Source organism: Silurus aristotelis (genome assembly GCF_946808225.1).
Source record: "Silurus aristotelis genome assembly, chromosome: 24".
Lineage (NCBI taxonomy): Eukaryota > Metazoa > Chordata > Actinopteri > Siluriformes > Siluridae > Silurus > Silurus aristotelis.
In genome coordinates, this window is record NC_139597.1 from 7,149,494 (window position 1) to 7,173,460 (window position 23,967).

Here is a 23,967-nt window from a genome sequence, read left to right on the forward strand (position 1 = left end):
GAAGAAGAAGAAGAAGAAGAAGAAGAAGAAGAGAAGGAGGGGGAGAAGGGGTTCTATGGTCAATTGGAGAGAAAAAGAGAATGGGAATGTTGAGAAGAAATAAAAAGATGAAATGATGAGGAGGGAAAGAAAATGTATTTGTTTTAAATATTTTTTATTTATTTTTAGAGACTTTTAGTCAGAAACCAACGAATATACCACAAAGTTGTTCTTACTGGTTTAGAATGCAAAACAGTAATTATGTTTTTCTGCCATCTAGCGCACAAATGTGGAAGCACACAAATATCTACCAAATAATGGATCATAATTTTTGCTGTCTTCCCGTGGGCTCACCACCTGCAGGAGGGACCGTAAGGGACGGTGCTATGAGGATTGGGCAGCAGTCGAAGGCGGAGGCCTGCTTAGACTGCTGCCCCCGCGACCCGAATTACGGATAAGCGGGAGAAAATGAAAAAAAAAAAAAAAAAAAAAAGCTTCTTGACTTGACTTGATGAATGAATGAATGAATTTTTGCTGTCTACATCCATAACACATATAACATATATAACATAATTACTTATATAAAAAAACGAATATGAATATGGAGATAACATTCATATAAAGTATTTGTTTACCTGGACTGTCTTTTTCATCACGTGCAAAATAATTAATTAGTAGTTTTAATACTTTGGTTGTTTTTTAGTGTTCAGGGAACTGTTATTAAAATCGGGTTTTTCAAAAAGTATCCAGATTTTTTTATGTTTACAATTACACTCTTAACAATTCAGTGGTTATTTCAGTGGTCAAATTCAACCGTATATTTTACGTCTACAAATGTAATAGGAGAACAAATTTAGTTCAACAAATTTGATTAATAAAGCAATCTTTATCGGGTGTTAGTGACAGTCTGCAGAGGGAGAGTAAGAGAATGAACCAGATACTAAACAGCACACCTGATGCCTATTTGTGTTATTTTCTGGCGACATGTAATTCTTTATATGACCACAAGGGGAGACATTGCGTTTTACTTAAAAATATTGTAATCATGTAGTCTAAAGATAATGTGCTGAGTTGCCTGCTCAATCTATGAACAAAAAGTAGACAAATGTATATATAATCATATATACATACACAAAAAAAACATGACAAAAAGCGGTAAAAGTATAACGAACTCAAACAAAGCCATGTTGTGATGTTAAATATGCGCATGCGCAGTTGGCAATTAAAACTTTAGAAACTTTCCCGAGTTGTTGCTGCTGCGGCGCATGCGCAGGAAGCCGTTCAGAAGTTTGGAGGACGCGCGTAGTCAGGAGCAGGCTGCTTTATTAAGTGCCCACAAAAAAAAGAAATAAATGAGTATGAACGACCTGAGCTGTAGGAAAGCTGAAGAGACAAACGGATAAACATTGGAGAATATTTATATATAACGTAAGGTGATTCTTGGGTGCCAAGTCAAGAGGAAAAGGTGGGTCATTTCCTATGATTGAAGTTGGGAAGAATAAATGAACTTTTTGTTTCCTCCTGTTTGTATAATTTAATCAGCCATCAGTCATTTTAATTTTGCATTTTGGTCTATTTTCTGTTACGTTTACGATGCTTTTGTATAATAAGTTTTTTTGTGCATGCAATCACAGGTTACATTACATCCTATTGGTACTTGCATTAGATATACTCTGTAAATGTAACACGCGCGCGCGGTTACATAGTTTAGTGCGTTAAGTGGAAACAGCTGTGGCGGTCCAGTGATTATATTCAGCTCCTTTAAAGCGAGCGGTTTGTTTTCTGCACAAACTTTATTTCCAGGAGACATGGTTTTGGAGTAAAAGCAGCTCGTGTCTAACGGTGCTAGCACTAACGGTGCTAGAATATTTGTACCTGGTGGTGCGCTTGTGCTTTTAGGGGTGAAATCACTGAAACCCAGCAGGGAAGAAAAGTCTTGAGCTGCCTGACTGCTGCTTTCTTCTTACAATTGTTTCTATACAATGCTTATAGTTTTCTGTAAGCACACAACACCGTACAGAGATACAAGTCAAGTTTATTTCTATAGCACTTTTCACAACAGACATTTATCCCTGATGAGCAGCCATGGAGACTGTGGCAAGTAAAAACTCCCTTAGATGTTATGAGGAAAAAACCTTGAGAGGAACCAGACTCAAAACCCATCCTCATTTGAGTGACATCAAGAGTTTGATTATAGTCTTTAAACCAATACAGAACACTGGAGAGTGAGAACTAACATGAGCACTGGAATGTAAGATTATGAGTAATGTCCTTCCTACAGTCTATTACAGTCATTTGTGGTTAAAAAATTAGGAGTTACTGGGCAACTCATAAGCTCAACATTTGCGATTATCACAGATCCAACACCAGCTTCTCCATGCCAGAGCCTTTAACACTCAAGAAGGTCCAGTGTCAAAACTCCACACATGTAGTGGGATCCAATAGTCACTGGTACGTCTCTAGATGGTTCGGGATGTTTGCGGGGTCGCCATCTACTTCTTTAAAAGTCCACAATCTTTATAAGGTGGGACGTGACTGGGGCTGGAGCAACCTCAGGATGCCTCGGGATGGGTAGAGAAAGAGAAGCAGTGGAGAGGAATTAGTGTAGCTGCTCTTCATGATATTAGCAGCACAAGTTGATAATGTGCATGTGATCAGATGTACTGGAGCACAAGGTTATGATGTGATGTGTGTTTAGTGTAGTGTAGTGTCTGTGCATCTTTGCTGCCCTTTACCCAGTTTATTTCATACAATAAAATAGCATCTTGACTAATCTCATGAGTTTTAAGGTAGGTTTTTAATTCAAGTCAGTTCTGTTTCATAACATTTATAACAAGTTATCCAGTAACTTTTGCATAAGATAGAAACAGCATTACAGTTTGGGATGAAATAACAAGACTAACGGGGAAAAGGTTTTTTTGTAATAACTTCGCATAAACTAGGAGTTTTATGATTTTAATCGGCTGTTTGAAATGCACAACCTAGTGGATTGATCAAATTGGGTCGCAAAAACCTTTGTACAAAAGTACGCGCATTCTTGAAGGACGAAAACGTATTGGGTTGCTCGAAAATCTTCAACAATGAACGGTTTTTCAGTTCAGTGTTCTTAGAATTCATGATGTTGTTAGCAGGAAAATGAAGCTTGGCTGTGAGGAACAGCTGCACACTGACACTAAAATAAATATTGTTTATCTGTTTTTGGTGGCTGAGGTGCATGATAAAATTATGAACCAGGAATAGCAGCGAGGGTATTAAGTTTGCGTGTTTACGACACTAGCAGATTGAACCGCAAAAAGACTGTAGTGCAGGCCACATCTCCTGGAGCGGAACCGAAGGTTGCTGTAATATGATTTAGAGTCCAGAGGGAGAGGAAGGGAGTACAATTCAATCTACATATTTTAAGAGTCACAAAAGTGAGAGGAACCACTGGAGTATGGAACCTGAGTGTAATATATTATAGGTTGTATCAAATATTTTAAAGAAGGGATCCAAGTGTACTATTTAGCCTCAGCACAGATGGATCATGGATCTGAAAGGCAGTAAGTAGTTGCTAAGAAAGGGCATGATTTTATCTCTTTTTTTTTTTATATCCATCTTTATAACATAACACTCAAGTACACAAGATGCCCGCTCTGCTCTCATTTCATTCCAATTCTTTGTGGGTTTTTTTTATTATTATTATTATTCTCCATGTGTGTCAACAGTTTGCTAGCCCAACAGCATGTGCCACCTTGCCTGCCATTAATGGCTTCCTTTTCCTGGCACTTTTTGTTTTCTGTGAATATTTTGGATGCCTCCAACGTACCATTTAATTTCATGTTTTTTTCCTCTGCATCCTACATTTATGCTAACAGCTTTTAACCATGCTGCACTGCTGTGGCCCATATGGAGTGGATTAGATTATATGCTTCATACACACCTACGTTAATTACACATAAAGCTTTTAAGCACCACCTAAAACCAGTTTTAGACTTTTAGAAAACAGAACTGTTACTCAGGCATCGCAGATGTGCAAATAGGCTCGGTCTTTTGAAAGACTGCCGTAAACCTTTACAACGGCATAATATGAATTGACCTGTAATATACATTATATTGTGGGCCAATGGAACATGGTTACATGATTCCACATAAAAGGCAGAAATCGTCCTTTAGCCCACTTAACTGATCATTAACAGAAAGACTGTTTTGTATACACCTTTAGGCTCATATATTTTCTGTATAAATATTTAGGGCAGCAGTGACTAAGAGAACGTGTATTCCTGACCCTCCCAAACCTACTCTAAACTACTATTTAAATTGAAACCATTTTTTATTTATTTACATTATCCATGTTTGGTAGTGAAACAGAAACAGATCGCTATGTATTGCATTGCTTTAGTGTGGCAGTAGTGCATGTTTGTTGTACGCAAGATTAATGGTGCACTATTTGGGGATTTATGTATTAAACTGTCAAGGGCGTTTGGAAAACCATTCAATCATGCACTAAATGGTCAATTTGGAACGGAGTGGGACACTGTGTTAGTTGTTAATGCACACAGCCATAATAGGAAATGCAGATACACAGACAAAGATCAAATACGTCATTAGGCCAGGCTCATCCTGTCTGACCTCAGCTTCTGTTTGGGATCCTCATATATAACCCCCCCCCCCCCCACTTCCTTTGTTCTTTTTCGTTTTGTTCTGTGTGTGTGATGCTCGGTAGCATTCCTGCTTACTCACTGTTTCACTCACGAGAAATAAAGACTTTTATTTTCTTGATTTATATTTTAATCGATACCTGCATTTCCTTGCGATATCTGTAGTGTGTCTGTTTTTTTAGTCTATCTAAATAAGACATTGTTTAGACATTATCAATAATAGACTTTTGTCTGTTATTTACAACAGGTCTTCTTACACTTTTAAAGAAAACATTTTGGAACGCTGGGATTATTATTATTTTTTTTTTGCACAGTGAGTAAACCCTCTTGCACTATGGTTGGGTGTAAGGTCAATCTGGAAAAGGGCCACTCCCATCAGGATAGAAGTTGTTTATTATTTATTTTTTTGTAAGGAGTAAAGGTGAGGTGTTCGTTCTGAACAGCATTTGATTGATTTGCAATGACATGCTTCAAACCATTAACGTATAATACCCCAAAAGCATAACCAATAATTTGTCGCTTTTTATTATTCCAAGTAAAAAACATGAAATATAATGAATTTATACAGTCAGTCAGAAACATCAGTCAGTTTATGGTCTCTCTCTCTCTCTCTCTCTCTCTTTTATTTATATATAAGTTCAAGTGTTAGCTATTTCTGTGCTTCGTGCCACATATGTAACACATCTGCAGTTTTGTTAAACCTCTAGCTCAGCATGTACATGTTGATGTCTGTGACACAGAGCAGCGTGGGGAAATGGAGAGAGAGTGGATTTTTTTGTTTGTTTTGTTTTTTAGACTGCCCTCCTTCTGACCCATTAACACATCTGGCCAATGTCAAACTATGTAAATAAACCAGAAGCAGATCTACCTTTGTACTCTTTTGGGACCACAGGCTCTGAGCCAAGTGAGGCAGTCAGATTTTAGTCAGAATCCCATAGCGAGGAAATGGGATATTCTATTATTGTAGTTGTATAGAGTTTAAAACTGCGTCGCTGCTAGGGTTGTGCGCTATGTATGTTTATATGAAGTGGGGGGCCTACATGCGCAGTGTGTGATTTGTAAGGTATGTGAGCAAGAGCACATCTGGAGGAGTTTTCCAGGAATCCCAAAGGGAAGGGGGGAGGTCTCAGTATTAGAAGAGCAGGTCGTAAGAGTGTCAGAGAAAATGGTGCATGGTACAGAGCTTAATCAGACCCCTAATCAGTGAGAGACTCCAGTTTTAGCTTCTCTGAACTGGGAAGGATCCCCGTGTTCTCTTTACCTCTTGGAAAGGTGCTTGTATTTTGTGCCTTAATAATGTCAAAGTTATTACTGGAAAGTATTGTTGCAAGCCAGAGATCACTCAGCATCTGAGATGACTCGTTTTCAATTAAATCATTTTTCCATTGCACACTTTCTTGGAGAGCTGGAAGGCTCATTTAGAAAGTCCTCCAGCATAAGTGTCTTTCTTAGCTACACTTTAAACTTGTTTGATTCTTAAGGAAAAAGCCTTTCAGAGAAGTATGCAAGTCCCTTGGTCCTTTTAAATTCAAGCTGACATTATCAAAACAGCCTGAAGCTATTCTATTTGAAAACCGTCTTTGTTTTTCCCCCACGACCACAAAGTTGAAAGGTATCCACAAGTGTACTGTTCTGGCAGCCGACCAGAAAACTGAAAAAGTTGACAACACCTGAAGTAGAAGAGGGAAAGCCACAGTGCTTATGTGAGATAAACCTTCACCCAAAAACCCTATGTCTGGATATTGAATACAACTCTACCTGTACTTCAATCTGTTCTGTAGCTTATTCTTGTGCCTTCAGCTTCATTTACCCAGAAATAACACGTTACATTAAAACTGTGTTGAAGGAAACCGACAAATGAGACTGCAGCTCAATGCTTGATTGGTTAGCTAATGAGTTTATCATTTATTTGTTCTCTTGTTTGTGTTATGTAGCCTTGCAGTATTTAAAAAAAAGGTAATCTGGAAGGACAGGGCAATATGATATGCTTTTGATATTGTAATATAAAAAGATAATGATTTAGTCGTTTCTACATATCCTTGTCATGTTTAGATGCATGCTATTGTACCTCCTTTGAAACTGCATGGACTTTCAATTCAAAATGTAATTGTTCATTTTCTGACTTGTGTATATATAAATGTAATTGCTGGACAAAAATATCAAAACATTTCAGTGCATTGTTTAAGACATAACTGGCACAATTACTGTGTCTGTAAAGGATGTAATCCAGTGTTAAGAACTGGTTGGATGAAACAAATAATAAAAACAAGTATGTTTGCTGTACTTTATTATTATTATTACCTAAATTACATACATATAATATTTTTGGGCAGTGAGCTGTATAAGGCAGCTTGAGTCTTAAACCAGTGCAGCAGATTTAATATAATCACAGGATGTTCGGCTATCTGATCCACCAGGAAAGGATGGGAAGTAACCATACTTCCGTGGAGTATTAATCCCAGGGCGTCAGGAAGCCAGGCACACCAGTACTTTGCTTTATTTTAGAGTTGAAAATTCAGATTATTACAGCAAACGGAAGGGTTAGGTGCTTGATGGACCAAAACGTCGCTCTTTGCACATTTTGCATATGCATATTTTACTAATTATGCACCATTTGATTGATGTGATTTAAAAATAAAAAAAAAACATCCTGGTTTCAGTATGAAGTTAAGAGAAGTGGATATGTACTCTTTATTCATTTGCACAAATCAAGATGAGTAAAAGTTATTTAAAAGAACCCTATATATTTTTCCAAAAGCTCTTCCACCATTATGTGTTTCAAATTTGGTCATTTCTGATGGCTTTTGCATTCACTGTGCAGGTTTTCAGGATGATGTCAGACGCCAGTGAGATGTTGGCAGCAGCTTTGGAGCAGATGGATGGAATCATTGCAGGTATGCTACTGTAGAGATTCAGCAGTTAGCTGGGGAAATAAAACCATGTACAGTGTTGTGTTTAAGTAACCCACCCCATAACCCCTGCTTGAACCACATCTACTGTAAAAATTTGGAACTGATCTGGAGTTGATTGGATTAGAGGTCATGAGACTATGCAACATAGCCCTTATATTGAATTTGTATTTTAACAGTATTCAACCACCTTAATATAAACTTCTAAATGAGTTACTATAACTAATCACTCAGAAGAATAAAATTGACCTGTTTTTGAAAGTCCAGAGTTTGATTAGATAACATGCCTAAACAAACCGCACCATGGAGACCAAACAAATCTAGGACAAAGTTCTGTGAAATTAGCCAGGGATTGGTTTGATAAAAGAAAAATTCCCAACTTTAAACATTCCATGGAGCACTAATAAATCTGTTATTAAAAACTGTTAAAGAATATGGCACATCAATGACTCTTGACATTCATCCACCAATATACAATAACTGTGTAAAGAGGAGATTAGTCTGTAAATCAACTAAGCATGACCATTTTTATTAATGTTTTAACATTACACCATCTTCAGAGGTTGAATACTTATACAGTGCACTGTAGATGCATGCAGCAAGTAACCTTCGTATTTGCTCCATTGTTATTCACCATTTTGAGTTAATGATCCCTCAGTTATGTATTACCGTATGACATCCCACTCAGTGTGGAAAATCCGAGAGCAAATAAGCCCTCTGCATCATGGTCTTGCAAATGACTTATCTCCGAAACAACTGAAGCGGTGCAGTCATGATTTTAGTGGTCTGGCACTAAAACCTACTGTCCAGGCTTTAATGGCTGACTGTGGGACTTGATGTAGATTTTTCCACTGGCTAAGCACTGAGGAAATATGTTACTTTATATTCTTACTGGCTGCACAATACTGTCCATCTCTGGGAACATCGGCAAGGCTGCAGGAAGAATTAAGATATTAGCTGTTAAAATTAGAGCTGTGCTGTGCGTCTGCTCTCCACCGGCTCCTGTAATTGCAGTCTTGATGTGCCAAAGTGTAAATCATTTAGCCTAATGGACCATAATGACCATAACTCTGTTTAAAGTTTCGTTTGATTTTACTTGGTCAGAATTTGGTTTAAAATATATACTTTATCCTAATGCACAAATAACTTCGTTATGATTTTTTTGAAAATGAGTTTTTATGATGGAAAGTTTGACTCAAACTATTTGCCGTTGTTATTTGAACGTTTCCTTTGATGTGCTTAATTTCGCCCCATAGGCTCCAAGGCCATAAACTTCTCCAATGGTCTGTTCGACTGCCAGTCTCCCAGCTCGCCCTTGCTTGGCAGCCTGCGTGCAGTCCACCTACTAGAGGATCTGCGGGGGGCACTGGAGCTGATGGATGCAGATGAACGAGAGAACCTGCGTAGCCATGTGCCCGATAACACTGCAGAGAGCTTGGTGGAGTGGCTGCAAGCCAGACTGGTAAATAGGACATGGATTGTTTTGTCATAGGATTCTAGGATAGGCTTTGCAGGATATGGAAAAGTAGTTTAATGAAAGTTTAAATTTTACTTGAATAAATTAGGACTGTATTTATTTATGTACAAATACAGCATGCATACTGTTTCTGGATTCCATTTTTAAACAGATGCCAAAATAGACCACACTGTGAGGCCTTGTGTCAGCCTTCTCAGATTTAGATGTTATTTTGGCCAAATTTCAAAGCAACACTGCTTGTATGAAAAATACAACTGTAATTATTTATGTAAGCCGACACAACCGCATAGCTACGGGGTTATATTTAGGGTTATATTATATTTAAGTCTAGGTTAAAAAAAGAAAAAGCCAGTAAGTTATTCAGAAAATTTTATTTAACGGTAAAGTACTAAGTAGCACCAGCGGTTAGTTTAATGCTGTGGCCTACATATGTTACTCAGATGTGGACACGTACACGTTTGCTGTTATTTGCTTGCAATTAAAGGTTGCACCTGCATAATCTGCAGCTTGGAGCATTCACGTGTATATTTTGCATTATAACAATTAATCTGTGATCACTTCATACAGCTACATCACTATTTTGTATCATTTACAAACCATTTTGACAAAGAAAAATCTGAACTAAACATCAAAATGAGTTCACCCAGAAGATTATTTTCCTATTGTTTTAAACGTACTGAAGTATTATAAATGCAGACTGCTGTAATTGTATTTGTGCTCCTCTTTATTAAGGACTTAACTTTGCACTATGCACATAAATGCATACATTTACAATTCTAGGGGGATTAGTATAGTCAAAGCACCATTGAAAGGTGAAACAAATCGGGGTATTCGAGAGGTAACCAACACAGAGAGACCGTGTGCTATATATTTCTGCTTGAGCTTATATTAAATTACTCGCCTTTGAATGCTTTGAATTGCACAAACTAATGGGCACAGTTAAAAAATCTTTTATGCATTTTTAACTCTGATGTTTGGGAAGAATTTCTAATATTGTATGCATCACTGTGATATAATGCACTCCATGGACTTGTGGAATCTCTTGTATTTGTCTAGTGTTTCAGCACTAGAATCCGAAATACTTTATTGCTGTCTGACCTGCATGTAACCTGCTTGTTGTTAATACTGATACTGATGCAGGTTAACTATTTAAATGCCCTTGGATACTGTCTGACTATAGCATTGCTGCTGTTTCTTCCAAATAAGTTCAATAACTTCTTATAGCACTGTATGAAAATCTTGAAAGAGACTACATATACAAAAATGTGGGTTGTTTTTTGTTTTACCTTTACATGGCAACTGCATTATATCTCTTTATAATATTTTTAGTGTGCTTGTTTCTTTTAAAACTCTACTTATTAAGAAAGCAGGTGAAATATGTGAAAGTTCTTATAGTAGCAAATTGGCAGGAATATGTACCGTATAGCTTTCATCCTGCATAGAACATATCGCATTGCCAAGTTTCTGCTCATCAGAATCACCTTGTTTTGTATCCCTGCTTTTAAATGTAACTGTATGGAAAAAATTCTTGTGTTTGCAGACTAACGGTCATGGATTTGCAGCAAAGGATTTGGCATATCAGGAGCGACTGTCTCGGCTAGAGAGTGACAAGGAATGTCTGGTGCTGCAGGTATGCAAGATACAGAAATATGTTTTCAGTTCCTTTATAAACGTCTAATGGGTTTTGTTGATTCTTGTTCTGTGGTTGTTTCGTTACATTTTCTTTTCCTCAGGTGAGTGTTCTGACAGACCAGGTGGAGGTGCAGGGAGAAAAGATCAGGGACCTAGAGATGTGCCTTGAGGAACACCAGATGAAACTTAATGCCACAGAAGAATTACTACAGCAGGTGTGTTGAGTGTAGGTGATCATTACACAGCAAAAATATTCCAAGAATTTTCCTTTTTAACTGACTGACACTGTCAAAACCTTTTATTTAATTTTTTTTTAGTATTAAATGTGGACAAGATGTAAAAGATAATTGTAGTGTATTTTCTTTTAAAGGAAAATCAACTTTAGGTTGATTAAAGGGAAAGCGCTTTGTGTGCTGCCTCATCACAACACTTCACATTGATTATTTACCTAATTAAATCTCGTGTTGTCCTTTTATTCCTTGCTTAAATTATTTAACTGCATAGCTTCTTATCTTTATTTAGACAGTATTTAGAGAGCCAGTAACAGTCACCTGAACTAGGATTATTTCAGAACGAAATCTATAGACCAGACATGCCCAAACTAGGGCCCACAGGCCAACGTTGACTCATGGTGACCTTTGATTTGGCATTTGCCATCCCATAGATGGTCGTGGGGGGAAGTGGGAATACCATTTAACACAGATCGTCACTTCTAATTTAGCTTTTTTTTTATAGCTGCAGAAACGTTAGCAGTACCTACTTCTGATACAATTATACAAGTGTAAACTGACCTGACTTGATCAGAAAGTTAGCTGAAGCCCAGTTTGGAAAAACCTTTTGAAAATTAAGGATCTAGGATAAAGATCGTGTCTCTTACTAGCGATAACGGATATTACAAGCATGTTGCTGTATTGCTTATAGGTTGAATAACTGTATTAGACATTGAACTCAATTGAAATATAAATGTTTTTTTTTCCTACAGGTGTTTATTGTACTATAAGTATCTAAGTGTAGAGTAGTGTTTTCTATTGATTCATTTCTTTCTAAATATAAGAATCATAAATGAGGGGGACTTTAATTTTAATATAATACAGTTTGTTATACTGCATCATTACAATCAGCCCACAGTCCCAAAGTTTTTTGCCCGTGGAAACATTTTGGGTACTTCTGCTTTACAGGAACCCATTCTTTTAATTTCTATTGTATGCCTTTATTCTCAAAGAGTGTACTGCTAAGTGTTTTGAATGGTATGTTTTTCATAACAGCTTTGATTTATGTGTACATCAATGGATTGATATGAAAATGAATAATTGAACTCATTTTAAACAGGAGTTTTCACACTTGAACAACTGCTCCATTAATCTAATGTGGTTTTTAGGAGTTGCTGAGCAGGAGCACGTTAGAGACCCAGAAACTGGAGCTGTTGACCGAGATCTCCAGTCTGAAACTAAAGCTTACAACTGCAGATCATGAAAGCAAGGAAAGTGAGGTAACAGAGGTGCAGCCACTGCATCATCTAAAAACTATAATAAATGTCTTCTGCTAGGTTTGCACAATGCACATTTTCAATCTTGTGCCGTTAGCTGTTGCCTGTTTTTTTAAGACACAGGTTTAGGTTTCTTAGTGTAATTTACTGATAAATAATGTCGTAATTTTACTAATATTGTCGTTGAAGTAGCAATTTAACACACGCCCAAGCATTAACTTAAATATATAGTCTTTAATAATTAATCAACAGCAGAACATGATCACTTTTCAACATAACATTAAGATTTAATACACTTAGATTAGGCCATTATGCTGCTTTTTCTATGAAGCCATGTGTAACCACTTAAAACCTTAACTCTGTCCGGCTATTGAGCTCTCAAGCCATTTCCTGCCATAAAGCTCAGACTGAGACTATGCTACTGCTATTCACTGTCTAAGACATACAGGATTTGAGCTCAAAATTGTAGATTTAATATATTGTAAACTCAGACAGGACTGGAGAGAATGGGATCTAAATACCACACAAAGGAAATATGGGTCTTGTTTAAGGCGTGTTTGTAGGAATTTTTAACAGCAGCTTTATATCTTTTTTTTTTTTTTTTATATCAGAATGTGGTGTAATGAAAGGTGAAATGCCCTCTTCCCACAACTCTGCTTATGTGCATTCTTAACTTTTTACTATTCTGATAAGCCTCTCTCTCTCTCTCCCGTTCTCTCTCTCTCTCCCGTTCTCTCTCTCTCTCCCGTTCTCTCTCTCTCTCTCTCTCTCTCTCTCTCTCTCTCTCTCTCTCTCTCTCTCTCTCTCTCTCTCTCTCTCTCTCTCCCCCCCCCCCCAGGCCTTTTATCAGGAGCTGAGTGAAATGCGCTTCAGAGCTGCTACTGCAGAGAAAGAGAGAATGCAGCAGGAAGGAAGCCTAAAATCAACCAGAGTATGAACTTTATATAATTATTTTATTACACATAAATTATTCAAAAACAGTGAGACTAGTACTCATCGTTGCAATCTCCTTTTGTCCCACTCTCATTTTTAACCTGTAATTGCAGTAATCTGTCTTTCTGGCTGATCAGACTATACACATACACACTTGTACATGGTTGTTTTATATAGGACACATACTTTTGTTCATTATAATCAATAGGTTGTATTGGGTTAAAGGTGAAGCACATACATATATGAGAAATACACTCGTGTATTCTTATTATAGTTGTTTTTTTATATCTATTCTTGGGGTTTAACATTTTAACAGTCAGCATAAAATCTATCCAAAAAGCCTATGTACATTACTGGTAATAATTTCTTTGTGTTGGTTACAGTTTAACATTGTGAACATGTGGTTCTTATTTGTCAGGAAGAACTGGTGGCACTGCAGAAGCAGCTAGAGGAGCAAGAGCAGGATCTGAGGAAATTGAAAAAACTAGCTGGAGCTGAGGCCGTGACCTCAGATGGAAGCCAGAGCAATGTGAAAGGTCTGTGTTGCAATTTCTTTTGGTCGACCAAAATAGTCTTTCCTGAGGGAATTCCCTCCTCAGTATGTATGCTCTTACTACTTTGGGTAATTAAGGGTTTTTTTCCCCATGGGTAGGAAGGCATGATCAGATTTCTATATAGTAGAAAAGACAATCTCCACCCTGTATGAGTACTAAATTAAATTATTAATATCTAATTTTTTTTTCTTCACCATTTGCCATTTTGGTCTATTCAACAATTTGCTAAATCAGTCATTTGACTTTTTGTTGATCATAGTAAACAAAATGAGCAGGTGTTGATAATTCAGTGGGTTGCCAAGATGTACAACAAAAACAATATTTTGTTTTGTCATCCCGAGTTCCCAATTGTGAATCCTGGTGATGTCACAGACATCCAGGGGCCAAGAGAGCCAGTCACAGTAGACAGTGTGTTGAGCATATGTAAGCTCATGTATGTGGATTAGTATGGATAGCATTTTCTGTTCCATCAATGTCTCAGAGAAGTGGTAGTCAAGATATTCGACTTCTGATCGGAAGATCGAGTTCAAATCCCACCACCGCTAAGATGCCCCTGCTAGACCCTTGAGCAAGTCCCTTAACCACAAACTGCTCAATTGTATAAAATCGCTCTGGATAAGGGTGTCTACCAAAAGTTTAAAGGCATCCAGTAGCATTTGTCTCTGAAAGAAATTTCCAAGTTCCTTTTTAGAAAGCTGTCAACCATCCAGACATCCCTTAAAAAACACTTTCTAGAATGCATATAGGTCGGTTCATGTCCTACGTGTTTAGACAAGAGTTCTACAGCTGGAGAAATTGTTGCACCACAGATGACACCACCTGCATTCTTAAATAATCTAGCAAACTTGTTTGTTCCACTACCAACAGCGCTTCTGTACAATTAGGGATATATATGCGGTTTGTATGGCACTGGAAACAACTTGGTATTTTCTGAAGTGACTGTTATATTAATATTAGGGATCTCAATTATAATGAATCACACTTCAACTTAATTCCTTCAGCATGAAGTCAGATTAAAATATTTGTTTAGTGTTATCTGATGCATCGTGTTTTATTCCAGATCTGGAAGTGCAAAAAATGAAGCAGACTGTTGAGTCTTTAATGGCATGCAACAATGAAAAGGTAAATAAAATACACACATGTGGGAACTTGGTTGTTTTTGTATGGTGATGGTAAACACTAACCTTAGTGCCTAGTACTTTTTGACAATGGTAATTTGTAAGCATTATAGAAATAAACATGAAATTGATTGAATGCTATACAGTACTTCTAATGAAGAGTGGGCAATATGTGAATGTATCCCAATTAACAAGTTTTTATCGGACCTTTTAGGCCACAAAATAATGCGTTATTTAATTTATATTTGTTTTTAAAAAAAGACTAAAATAGTATTAAAACGTGTAGAATTATAGCAGATCTGCTTTGAAAGTTTCTGTATTGAAAATTATCCTTAGGCATAATTTCTTATTAAATAAAACATTTTTCTCTGCAAAAAAAAATATACATTCAATATTCATGTGTTGGTATTTTGCCCAGGACCGTAAGATTGAAGAATTGCAGCAGTCCCTGATAAACTGTGGGAAAATCCAGGACATGGTGATTCTGGTACAGGAAAGTAAAGGTAAGAGATTAGCCATGTTGAACAGAAGACAGTATGCTTACGAACATGTAGTCTTGTCCTGGATTTAGGTTTGAATCCATCTTCGTGCATAATTTTCCGTTTCTGTTTTGTAAAATAAAATAAAAAAAATAATAAAAAGACTGTGTGCTTTCAGACAGAGATGATGAAGAGGACACTAGGACAGGACAAAGTGAAAGTTCAGCCAAATCTGCAACCACAACAGTTACTAAGACTCTTTCCCCCACAGGCCCGGAGCAGACTGATGAGGTATGGAATATAATATCTCAAAGCCACTAACACACAAACCCAAACACTTCTGTGTACACAGGATGTCCCCCAGGCTTCAACATTCATATTCAGCTCTATTGTCTTTTCTTCTTGAGAATATTCTCTTTACTGCAAATTGCATTGGAAAAAATTATAAGAAAGGAAAATAATCCACAAATCTTTTTTAATGTTACTTTACTTTTACATTTTTTTTTTCTCCCTGTTTTGGTTATCTCACAGCCTCAGGTGATTCCATGCACTGAGTTTATCTCCGAGTCTGAACACAATTCAGCAGCTGATGCAGATCCATGCTTCCCTACACCCAGGTCTGATCCCTTTCTAAAGTCCCTCATTTGCCTGAATTCTCCTCAAGAGGCTTTACTTAGACCAGGCAGTAGATGGAATTTGGATTTACTGTGGATATACTGTGCACAAAATGTTAGAAATATTAGATTAATGTATGCACAGCTGTAGCTTTTCTGAATCTTAAATTTTCTATACTATATTTTTATTCCGAATTCTGCTTGTGTGTAACGTGTGTTTTTGTTTACAGTTTCTCTGAGAGGCATGGAGCAGAAAATTTGTCTAGCGGAGATGAGGTTTGTGTGTATTACTCTGTGGACGTGTGTGTGTCTATCTGTGCTTGTCTCTCTGAGTTAGTTTTAATCAGCAGGACTGAGTATTTTTAGATGACAGGAATGTCCATGTTTTGAATGTCAAAGGATTGTCTTTAGCGCCCCCTGTTTGTGTTTTAAAAAAAAAAAGGAAAAAAATCATCATGTTTCTTGCCATTCATTTAAGAGCAGTTAAGTTACAGACTTTCTTTCCAGTAGACTGTGTAAAAGATCAACAGCCTGATAAATTCAATAACGCATGGATCTGGGTATAATAAGCTCTTGTATGCCATCAGCATCGTTCATGTTAATTAAAACAGAAAGACTAATCATTTTTGAATAATGATGATACTAATAATAATATCCTGTCTTTCAGGCTGAGTCTAGTGAAAGTGCAGATAAAATGATGAGCTCTCCCACAGTGTCCCCCTCTCAGCTCAGCCCAGGCGGGAGTGAACGTTTCGGCAGCAAAAAAATACGCTCCTCGTTTGGACGGGGCTTCTTCAAGATTCGGGGTGGAAAGAGAACAACCAGCTCTCCTGATTTAGGTTTGCTCTGATTTTGTAGTTTATAGGTCATAGTTCATTAAATGTGCAGTAATTTTATGGTCCTGTCTCGTGTGAGATAATGAGAAATCTACAGCCCGGAGTGTGAGTGACCACAGGTTATGTGCAGTACATTAGTAATGTGTCTGCAGAATGTTGGTCCTAATGTAAAGGCTTATTGCAATCAGTAGCCTGTAGTTTGGACTGGAAGACTAAAAGCATTAATACCGCTCAGGAAATTGGCAGGTAATTAGGAGCATATGATGCTAAACACAAGGACATGAAAAAAGTACAGAGTAAAATGTGAGGAGTAAAAATATTTTAACTTCTGCTGTGGCGACCTCTAATGGGAGAAGCCGAAAGAAAGTTCAGTTTAGGCATAAAGAGAATCATAAACAGTGGCTACAACTACAGATGTTTTGTACAGCTGATGTAAATATATCTTGAGGCTGTAGAAATCCTTTTAGTGCTAACTTTGTCCTCTGTATCACATGGTCACTACCTTTTTATATTGTAGATCGAGTAATCACTTTGATTTGCATGTAAAAAAAAATAATAAAAAAAATCAGTTGGATTGCATGGAAAATCAGCTTTAGATAAAGACATCAAAACAAAAGATTGCATTTATTTAAAATATATGTTTATTCATTTGAGGTCAGTGCACCACAACAATAACTGGTTCTCATGTCATAAGATGTTAAATTATATCAGAGGTGTAAAGAGTACCTGAAAATCATACTTAAATTTATATTATACTAGCTAAAAGTACCCGTGCTTCGCTACGGAAGGCAGAACTCTAAGCAATATGGCAGTAAGCACTGAGCAGGACTGGATGATCAGAGATCAGAACGTAACGTCAACAAATAACGTACTACCCCTTTGTAGTACAGATACAGGGCAAACTACTTTGAATGAATTTTTATCGTGCATCTAACATCTAATAAGAAACAATGTAGTAAGTTTCATTAGGATCCGTAATGTTATTTCCAAGAATTTACAATGCGTGAGAAATCGCGTTTTTCGCGAGTTAGCCGCGATCCAGGGCGAATTTTTCAAAACCCTTTCTTAGTGAGCACCTAAGACCCAAGAGGAAGGTATGTTCCAAATTTCATTGCAATCCGTTCAGTGGTTTTTGAGATTTCGTGATGAGTGAGTGAGTCAGTCAGTGGTATTTGAGCTTTATATATATATATATATATATATATATATATATATATACCGTACAGCAGAACAGAACGTACTCCAGTACAAGTTGTTGCCAATTTCAGTATGATTTGAGTAAGTCTTAGAGTATCTGATTTTAACAGGACTGTAGTCTTTTTTTTTATACTAAGCGTAGGCTTGAAGATGCACTAATTCTCAACAACAGGACTCTTGTTAGTGAAAAGCTAAAACAGTTGATTTGAGTTTTTTTTTTTTTTTTTTTTTTTTTTTTTTTTTTTTTTTAATATATATACAAATCAAATTGTACACAGCAGCTTCTTCAGAGTTCCAGAATGAAACAAATACCAAACAAGTTGGTCAAAAAAAAAGACAAAGTAGTGAAGCACGCTTTCAAAAAGGTATCTTCAATGAACATATAAAATTACAGTATCATGTCACAAAGACATGACAAAGTTTTACTTGAATACTTTACACCACTGAATTTATTTTTATTAACAGCAGCAGATATAAGACAACTTTATCAGTGCATTTATTAAAATGTTTGTTTTTATAGTAACTTGCACAAACTTGTATGGCGGACTTGACAAACACATTTTTTAGAAATGTGTGAGGACTTTTCTGTGAGGAGTTGGTGAACATATGTGTGAAAGGAGTTTCCAGTGATGTAAAGCTTTAATGTTCGATTGTCATAGAAAAGTGCAGTTTCTAGTTAACTTAATTTGTTTATTGGGGGGAGGGGAGATAAGAAGTTGAATGGTTGACTGTTTACAGCTGCTTTTCTTCACACAAGTGAACTTTCATTCTTTCGATGAAGTTAAATGTATTTAGAAATGGCCTAAATGACTGTTCTTTAAGAAATACTCTAATTATTGGCCAAACAGAATTAATTATGTTATAGGGGATTATAGTGATTTCATATCTTATTAAACCCCATCACTGAATATTTTCCTATAGCAACACATCCTCATGTTTTATTCATTCCATACAAGAAATTTATTTTGATTTCCAATATGCTTTGCATGAGTACTTGCATGAAAAGAAAAGAAAAGCAAAAATAGAAAGCTAAACTTTGTAAGCCCATGTGCCTTATTGGGGTATGTTCTAGCAGCTGAGGCAGAGAGGAAAAGGACTGAGCACTTGGATCTAGCAGGAGCTCCATCTCTCGAGCCAAAAGAGCATGCAGTCTCACCTGAGGGCAAGAAGAAATCGAAGGGATTCCGCAAGTTCTTGGGAATGTGAGTCTTCTTTATTCTCGCTGCTTGTTTGTGGCCAGAAGCTTCAGACATTGTGATGTCTTATATAAGTGTTTATATAAAAGTTCAATTTGCATTTGCAATAAGTATTTACATCTTATTCTTGCAAAATCACCTAAATACAAGTATTTTAATCCTTTCTTCTAGGATGAGGAGAAGCCAGTCTACCTCGTCTAACCTGGGCGATGAGTCAGAGTTCAAGAGGGGCGGTCTTAGAGCCACAGCCGGGCCTAGACTTGGTTGGTCACGTGACTCGCAGCGCAGCAATAACAAGTTAGTTGGTTATATATTTTACAAGCATGTATAACTTTGTAAATTGCAATTTATCCAGGATTATTAGGCCCATCTAAAAAAAAATATATATATTTTTTCATCAGAATCATGTGTAATTTTAAAGTTTCTTTAAACTTTATTTTACAAACTCCTAGATATTAGTTTATGTGGTGAGGCCTTTGAATGCCAGATTAACAATGTTCGAGTCACTTGTAGAGGATTTTGAACTGTCTGCTATGCTGATATTTAGTTTTCTCAAAATTGTTGCACTGAATAGAGTGAGCTTCCTTTTGTCATTCAGACTAGAGATTTTCAGCTGCATTTAAATTGAGAGATGGACCATGTCTAAAAACACACCAATGTTCCTGTTTTGAGAATTTATAGATTTATTATGAAGGATTATCAGCAATATCTTGAGTGAAAAGTAACATTTTAGAAAATATTTAAAATAATTAAAATAATATTTAAAATAATACTTTTTTTTTTTTTTTTTTTTTACATTTAGTAAATCCCCTTTTTTGCTTCAAGAACAGTTCACTCAAGCTGCCATGGAATTTGTATAAAAGCTTACAATCTATTTTAGATCAACTGAACACATTGTTTAATAGATAAGGCTTGAGGAAAATCTGACCTTTTGTACAAAACTTTTTGTGACATGAAAAGTGTTGACACACAGGGCATGACATAAAGCCCTGGCAGCAGAACCTTTCTGATAAAAATCCATTGTTAGTAATGTCTGTGATCAGTAGGCTATAGTTGATGAGCAGCATAACAGGCATAACAAGATTGTGCAATTGTACAGACTGAGCAAAGCTCGTTTATCGATGTGAAACCTTGTGCGATATTGCCGATTTTTATCATTTTGACATTGGTCACAGTCTGTAAAAGATTTTTATTACTGCTTCAAATGGAACTCTCTGTCAGATTAAAGAACTGTTTTTTTTAAACATCACATTCATTGTGAACAGTGTTTAAGGCAGTCAATAATTTTGATGCATACTTCTTAATAAATACTTTTTTCGTAATAATATGAAGTTTAAAGAAATATTTCAGCTTGGGGAAAGGCATGTTATTTGCCAGAGTGTAAAATTGTAAGTGTTTTGGATGATGTCAATAATCTTGAAGTTGTCTACATTATATCTCTTTTGTGTGTGTTTGTAGTGAGCTAGAAACCCCATTCGCAAGCTGGAGTACAGAGCAGGTGTGTGAGTGGCTGCAGGAGCAGGATTTGGGCTTGTACATGGGTCAGGCTCAGCAGTGGGTCAGCTCTGGGCAAACACTATTAAACGCTTCACAAAATGACCTTGAAAAGGTAAAGGCAGCAAAAAAAAAAAAAACTCATAAATACAAATAAATAATAGTAGTGGTACTGTAAATAATTAGTGCTTAATGTACATGGCATGTGTGTGTTGTAGGAGCTGGGCATTAGGCATCCTCTTCACAGAAAGAAGCTGTTGCTGGCACTTCAGGCTCTGGGCTCAGAGGAGGGTGACTCTAAAAGCAAACTGGACTTTAACTGGGTTAATCGTGAGTCACTGATACAAAGCAACAGTCAATATGATCAATGAAAGCAAAAAGAGTGAATCACTGACTGTTTCTGTCTGGTTAAGGCTGGCTTGATGACATCGGCCTGCCTCAGTACAAAGCCCAGTTTGAAGAGGGCCGTGTGGATGCACGCGTGCTTCACTACATGACTGTGGTATGTAGGGTTGAAAACCAAAAGGAAGTGAATAATGGAGTCATACTCACACAAAAATGGACATCTGTAATTAGAGCTGTAAAGGTCCAATTCTTCCTTGAGCGAAATTACGTCTACATAACACACATGCTCTTCACACATTGTCCTATGTTTCACTCTCTCATCACTGGGCTTGAATTTTTTATTAATGTATGTTTGATTATTGAATATAACACAAACATGAAAATTTACACTGCACAATTTGTGTTAGGATGATTTGCTGGGTCTGAAAGTGGGCAGTGTGCTCCACCATCTCAGTATCAAAAGGGCCATTCAGGTGCTGCGCATTAACAACTACGAGCCCAACTGCCTCCGACGCAGACCATCTGATGAGGTTCGACTCGTTCCTCCACATACACGCCACTTTTTAGTCCAGTATGTGTTTTTTAATACTAAGATTCTGTGCTTAGAATAACATCACGCCAGCAGAGGTGTGCCAGTGGACCAATCACAGAGTGATGGAGTGGCTGCGCTCTGTAGACCTGGCAGAGTATGCGCCGAACCTCAGAGGAAGCGGAGTGCACGGTGGACTGATGGTACGGAAAGAAAATGATCGAGTTAAAATGAGCAAAGCATAGTTCTAGCTTTCAGGTTTTGTGTTTAATCACCTCAGGTTCTGGAGCCTCGGTTCAGTGTTGAGACAATGGCTCTCCTCCTGAACATCCCGCCAAATAAAACGCTCCTGAGGCGTCACCTGGCCACACACTTTCACCTACTGATCGGTGCTGAAGCAGAGAGACTCAAGCAGGAGTGTCTCGAGCATCCTGACTACACGTTGCTCACCGCCACAGCGAAAGTAAAGGTAGAAAAGGCATCATTAATACAGTATTTGTGTCAGAAATTCAGAATTGTGTAACCCATTTCTTTTCAATTTGATAACTTCAATTCTGCAGGTTTTAAAAGACCATTTTTACCTAAATTATCCATATCATTTTAAAACCGCTAATCAGTTTAAGCTTTAAGATTATTTTTGTTTCATTTCATTGAATATAAAACATTTATACTCAATGTCAATAGTAGTTATTGCCAAACTATTCCTTTAACGGAACTAAAAAGTCCTAATGACATAAACTTGTATAAATGTAAAGGTTAAAATATCTTGACTGAGCAATCACACTGAAAGTGGAGCCATCCTTCAATGGAAGTAGAGGTGGGCCTGAAGTAATTTATTTATTTTTTTATCTGTCCTGTCTAGCCGAGACGTCTGTCCTTCGGGGGTTTTGGAACATTGAGGCGAAAGCGGCAGGAGGACAGTGAAGAATTTCTTTGCCCTCTGGACGTGCAGAAAGCCCAGAACAATGGAGAACAGTGCATCAGTGAGGACAAACTGGAGCAGGTGCTGCACCTTTTCACCTAAAACTGTTAATACAGTTTACCTAATGGTCTTAAATTTAAATGCGATATAGTTTGGGGATTATATTTGTCTCTGTGCACAAATGCCGCTGCCTCGTAATTGTTATAATGTCTCCGTGCTGGTAGATGGAGGACTCGGAAGGTGCAGTAAAACAGATAGGAGCCCTTTCTGACGGGATCAACAACCTCACTGTAAGATTTCCAAATACAGATTTAATTAGCAGGATAGACATCTGACATTATTGCAAATGTTGAGTGCAAAGGTTTGCATACCAAATATACAAAATTCATGACAGAATCTCCTGTGAAGTTTCGGGTAGTCACAGACACACACTCGCCTTGGCAATTCAGAAAGCAATGGGAATGCAAACTTTTGCAATTCAGTGTGCATCAGACATTTAACTTGACATTTCGGGGAAATTTTCTTTCTAACAAGTTTCTTTCTGATTTGGATTTTGTGTGTTATGTAGAGCATGCTGAAAAAGGACGAGCTATTCAGGGAGATGCCATCTCATTCTCCTGATGCCACTTACACTGACTCCAGCACATGATCCTAAAGAATCAGCCTCGGTTCCTTTACTGTGATTTTTCTTTTTTACTACGAAACAGCTCCACGCAGCTCCACCTGTGAAGATCATTTCACAAATTTTCCCTGTGATGGTATTACGTTTGCGTCTGACAATCCAAAGCAATTGACAAGTGTGAAATGTGTTTATTTATTCTCCTTTTTTACTGTCTCCAGCATAACATTTTTCATGAGAAAGCATACCAAAGACTGTAAATGATGACCAAAAATATTTTTAATCTGGTTTCAGTTGGATTACATCCTTATTCTTATATTGTTTAAATGTATACATTGACTGCTGCATATAATTGCATGCATTAGTTTGTACTAAAATTAGACACTTACTGCCCTGGGGTACATTTGGGTATATTTATAATATATAATATTCTCATTTAAAAGCATTTAGTCTTCACATCAGTGGTGTTGTTTTTTTTGTTTTTAACCAATAATGTCCATGTGCTGTATGGTTTTATGAATTGAACTAAATAAAATTCTGTGAATCTTCTTAATCTGTTACTTACGCATGATTCATATGTAGCTGATGCATGTTTTTACCCTTCTGTATATTTATTGGTCATTAAAGCACTTTTGTTGTTTTATCCCCAAAAACCTTGCAACATTCTGTAAATTGTAAATGTATTAACACATTTCAGTAAGAAGACAGAAGCTAATCAGCTTCTTAATATCACCAGCCTAAAACCTATAAGCAAAAAGATACAGCAGGAAAAGAGTAAACAGGAAACACACTTTCTTTTTACTATTAATTTTTCCCATACACAATTACACCATTTTATTATTCGGCATAATAAAATGTCTATTATCTTTTCTTTTTTTTGTAAATAAAGCTTCTTCACTGCTTTCTTTTAATAATTAGGACATGCAAACTTTTCGTAACCTGACAGTCAGGAAGGAACTACAACTCGTTTATATGCCATTGACTCGTGCTGATATAAAGTAGATAAGTGCT

At 36.9% G+C, this 23,967-nt stretch overlaps 1 protein-coding gene across 4 annotated transcripts; it reads left to right on the forward strand.

Annotated features, from left to right (window-relative positions):
* The first annotated feature begins 1,217 nt into the window (after positions 1 to 1,217).
* Positions 1,218 to 23,609, forward strand: ppfibp1a (PPFIA binding protein 1a). Of its 4 annotated transcripts, none has more exons than XM_083528113.1 (25): positions 1,218 to 1,444; positions 7,438 to 7,510; positions 8,782 to 8,987; positions 10,543 to 10,632; positions 10,736 to 10,849; positions 12,013 to 12,123; positions 12,959 to 13,051; positions 13,472 to 13,589; positions 14,668 to 14,729; positions 15,144 to 15,228; positions 15,383 to 15,495; positions 15,736 to 15,821; positions 16,049 to 16,094; positions 16,486 to 16,657; positions 18,924 to 19,053; positions 19,219 to 19,344; positions 20,506 to 20,656; positions 20,760 to 20,871; positions 20,955 to 21,043; positions 21,294 to 21,416; positions 21,493 to 21,618; positions 21,696 to 21,884; positions 22,278 to 22,418; positions 22,562 to 22,627; positions 22,906 to 23,609. In XM_083528113.1, the coding sequence occupies exons 2-25, from the start codon at positions 7,447 to 7,449 to the stop codon at positions 22,984 to 22,986; spliced, it is 2,694 nt and encodes an 897-aa protein (XP_083384239.1). In that variant the 5' UTR covers positions 1,218 to 1,444; positions 7,438 to 7,446; the 3' UTR covers positions 22,987 to 23,609. The 4 variants fall into 4 exon arrangements, with proteins under 4 accessions (XP_083384239.1, XP_083384241.1, XP_083384242.1 ...); XM_083528115.1 differs by having other exon boundaries at positions 12,971 to 13,051; XM_083528116.1 differs by having other exon boundaries at positions 12,971 to 13,051; positions 18,927 to 19,053.
* Positions 23,610 to 23,967: the final 358 nt, after the last annotated feature.

What these genes read in the sequence shown, in the direction of transcription:
- ppfibp1a (XM_083528113.1), top strand. Translation starts at nt 7,447, where the DNA reads ATGATGTCAGACGCCAGTGAGATGTTGGCAGCAGCTTTGGAGCAGATG. An exon ending in AAGCCAGAGCAATGTGAAAG is followed by an intron (nt 13,590 to 14,667) that starts GTCTGTGTTGCA and finishes GTTTTATTCCAG; the next exon opens with ATCTGGAAGTGCAAAAAATG. An exon ending in ACGGGATCAACAACCTCACT is followed by an intron (nt 22,628 to 22,905) that starts GTAAGATTTCCA and finishes TGTGTTATGTAG; the next exon opens with AGCATGCTGAAAAAGGACGA.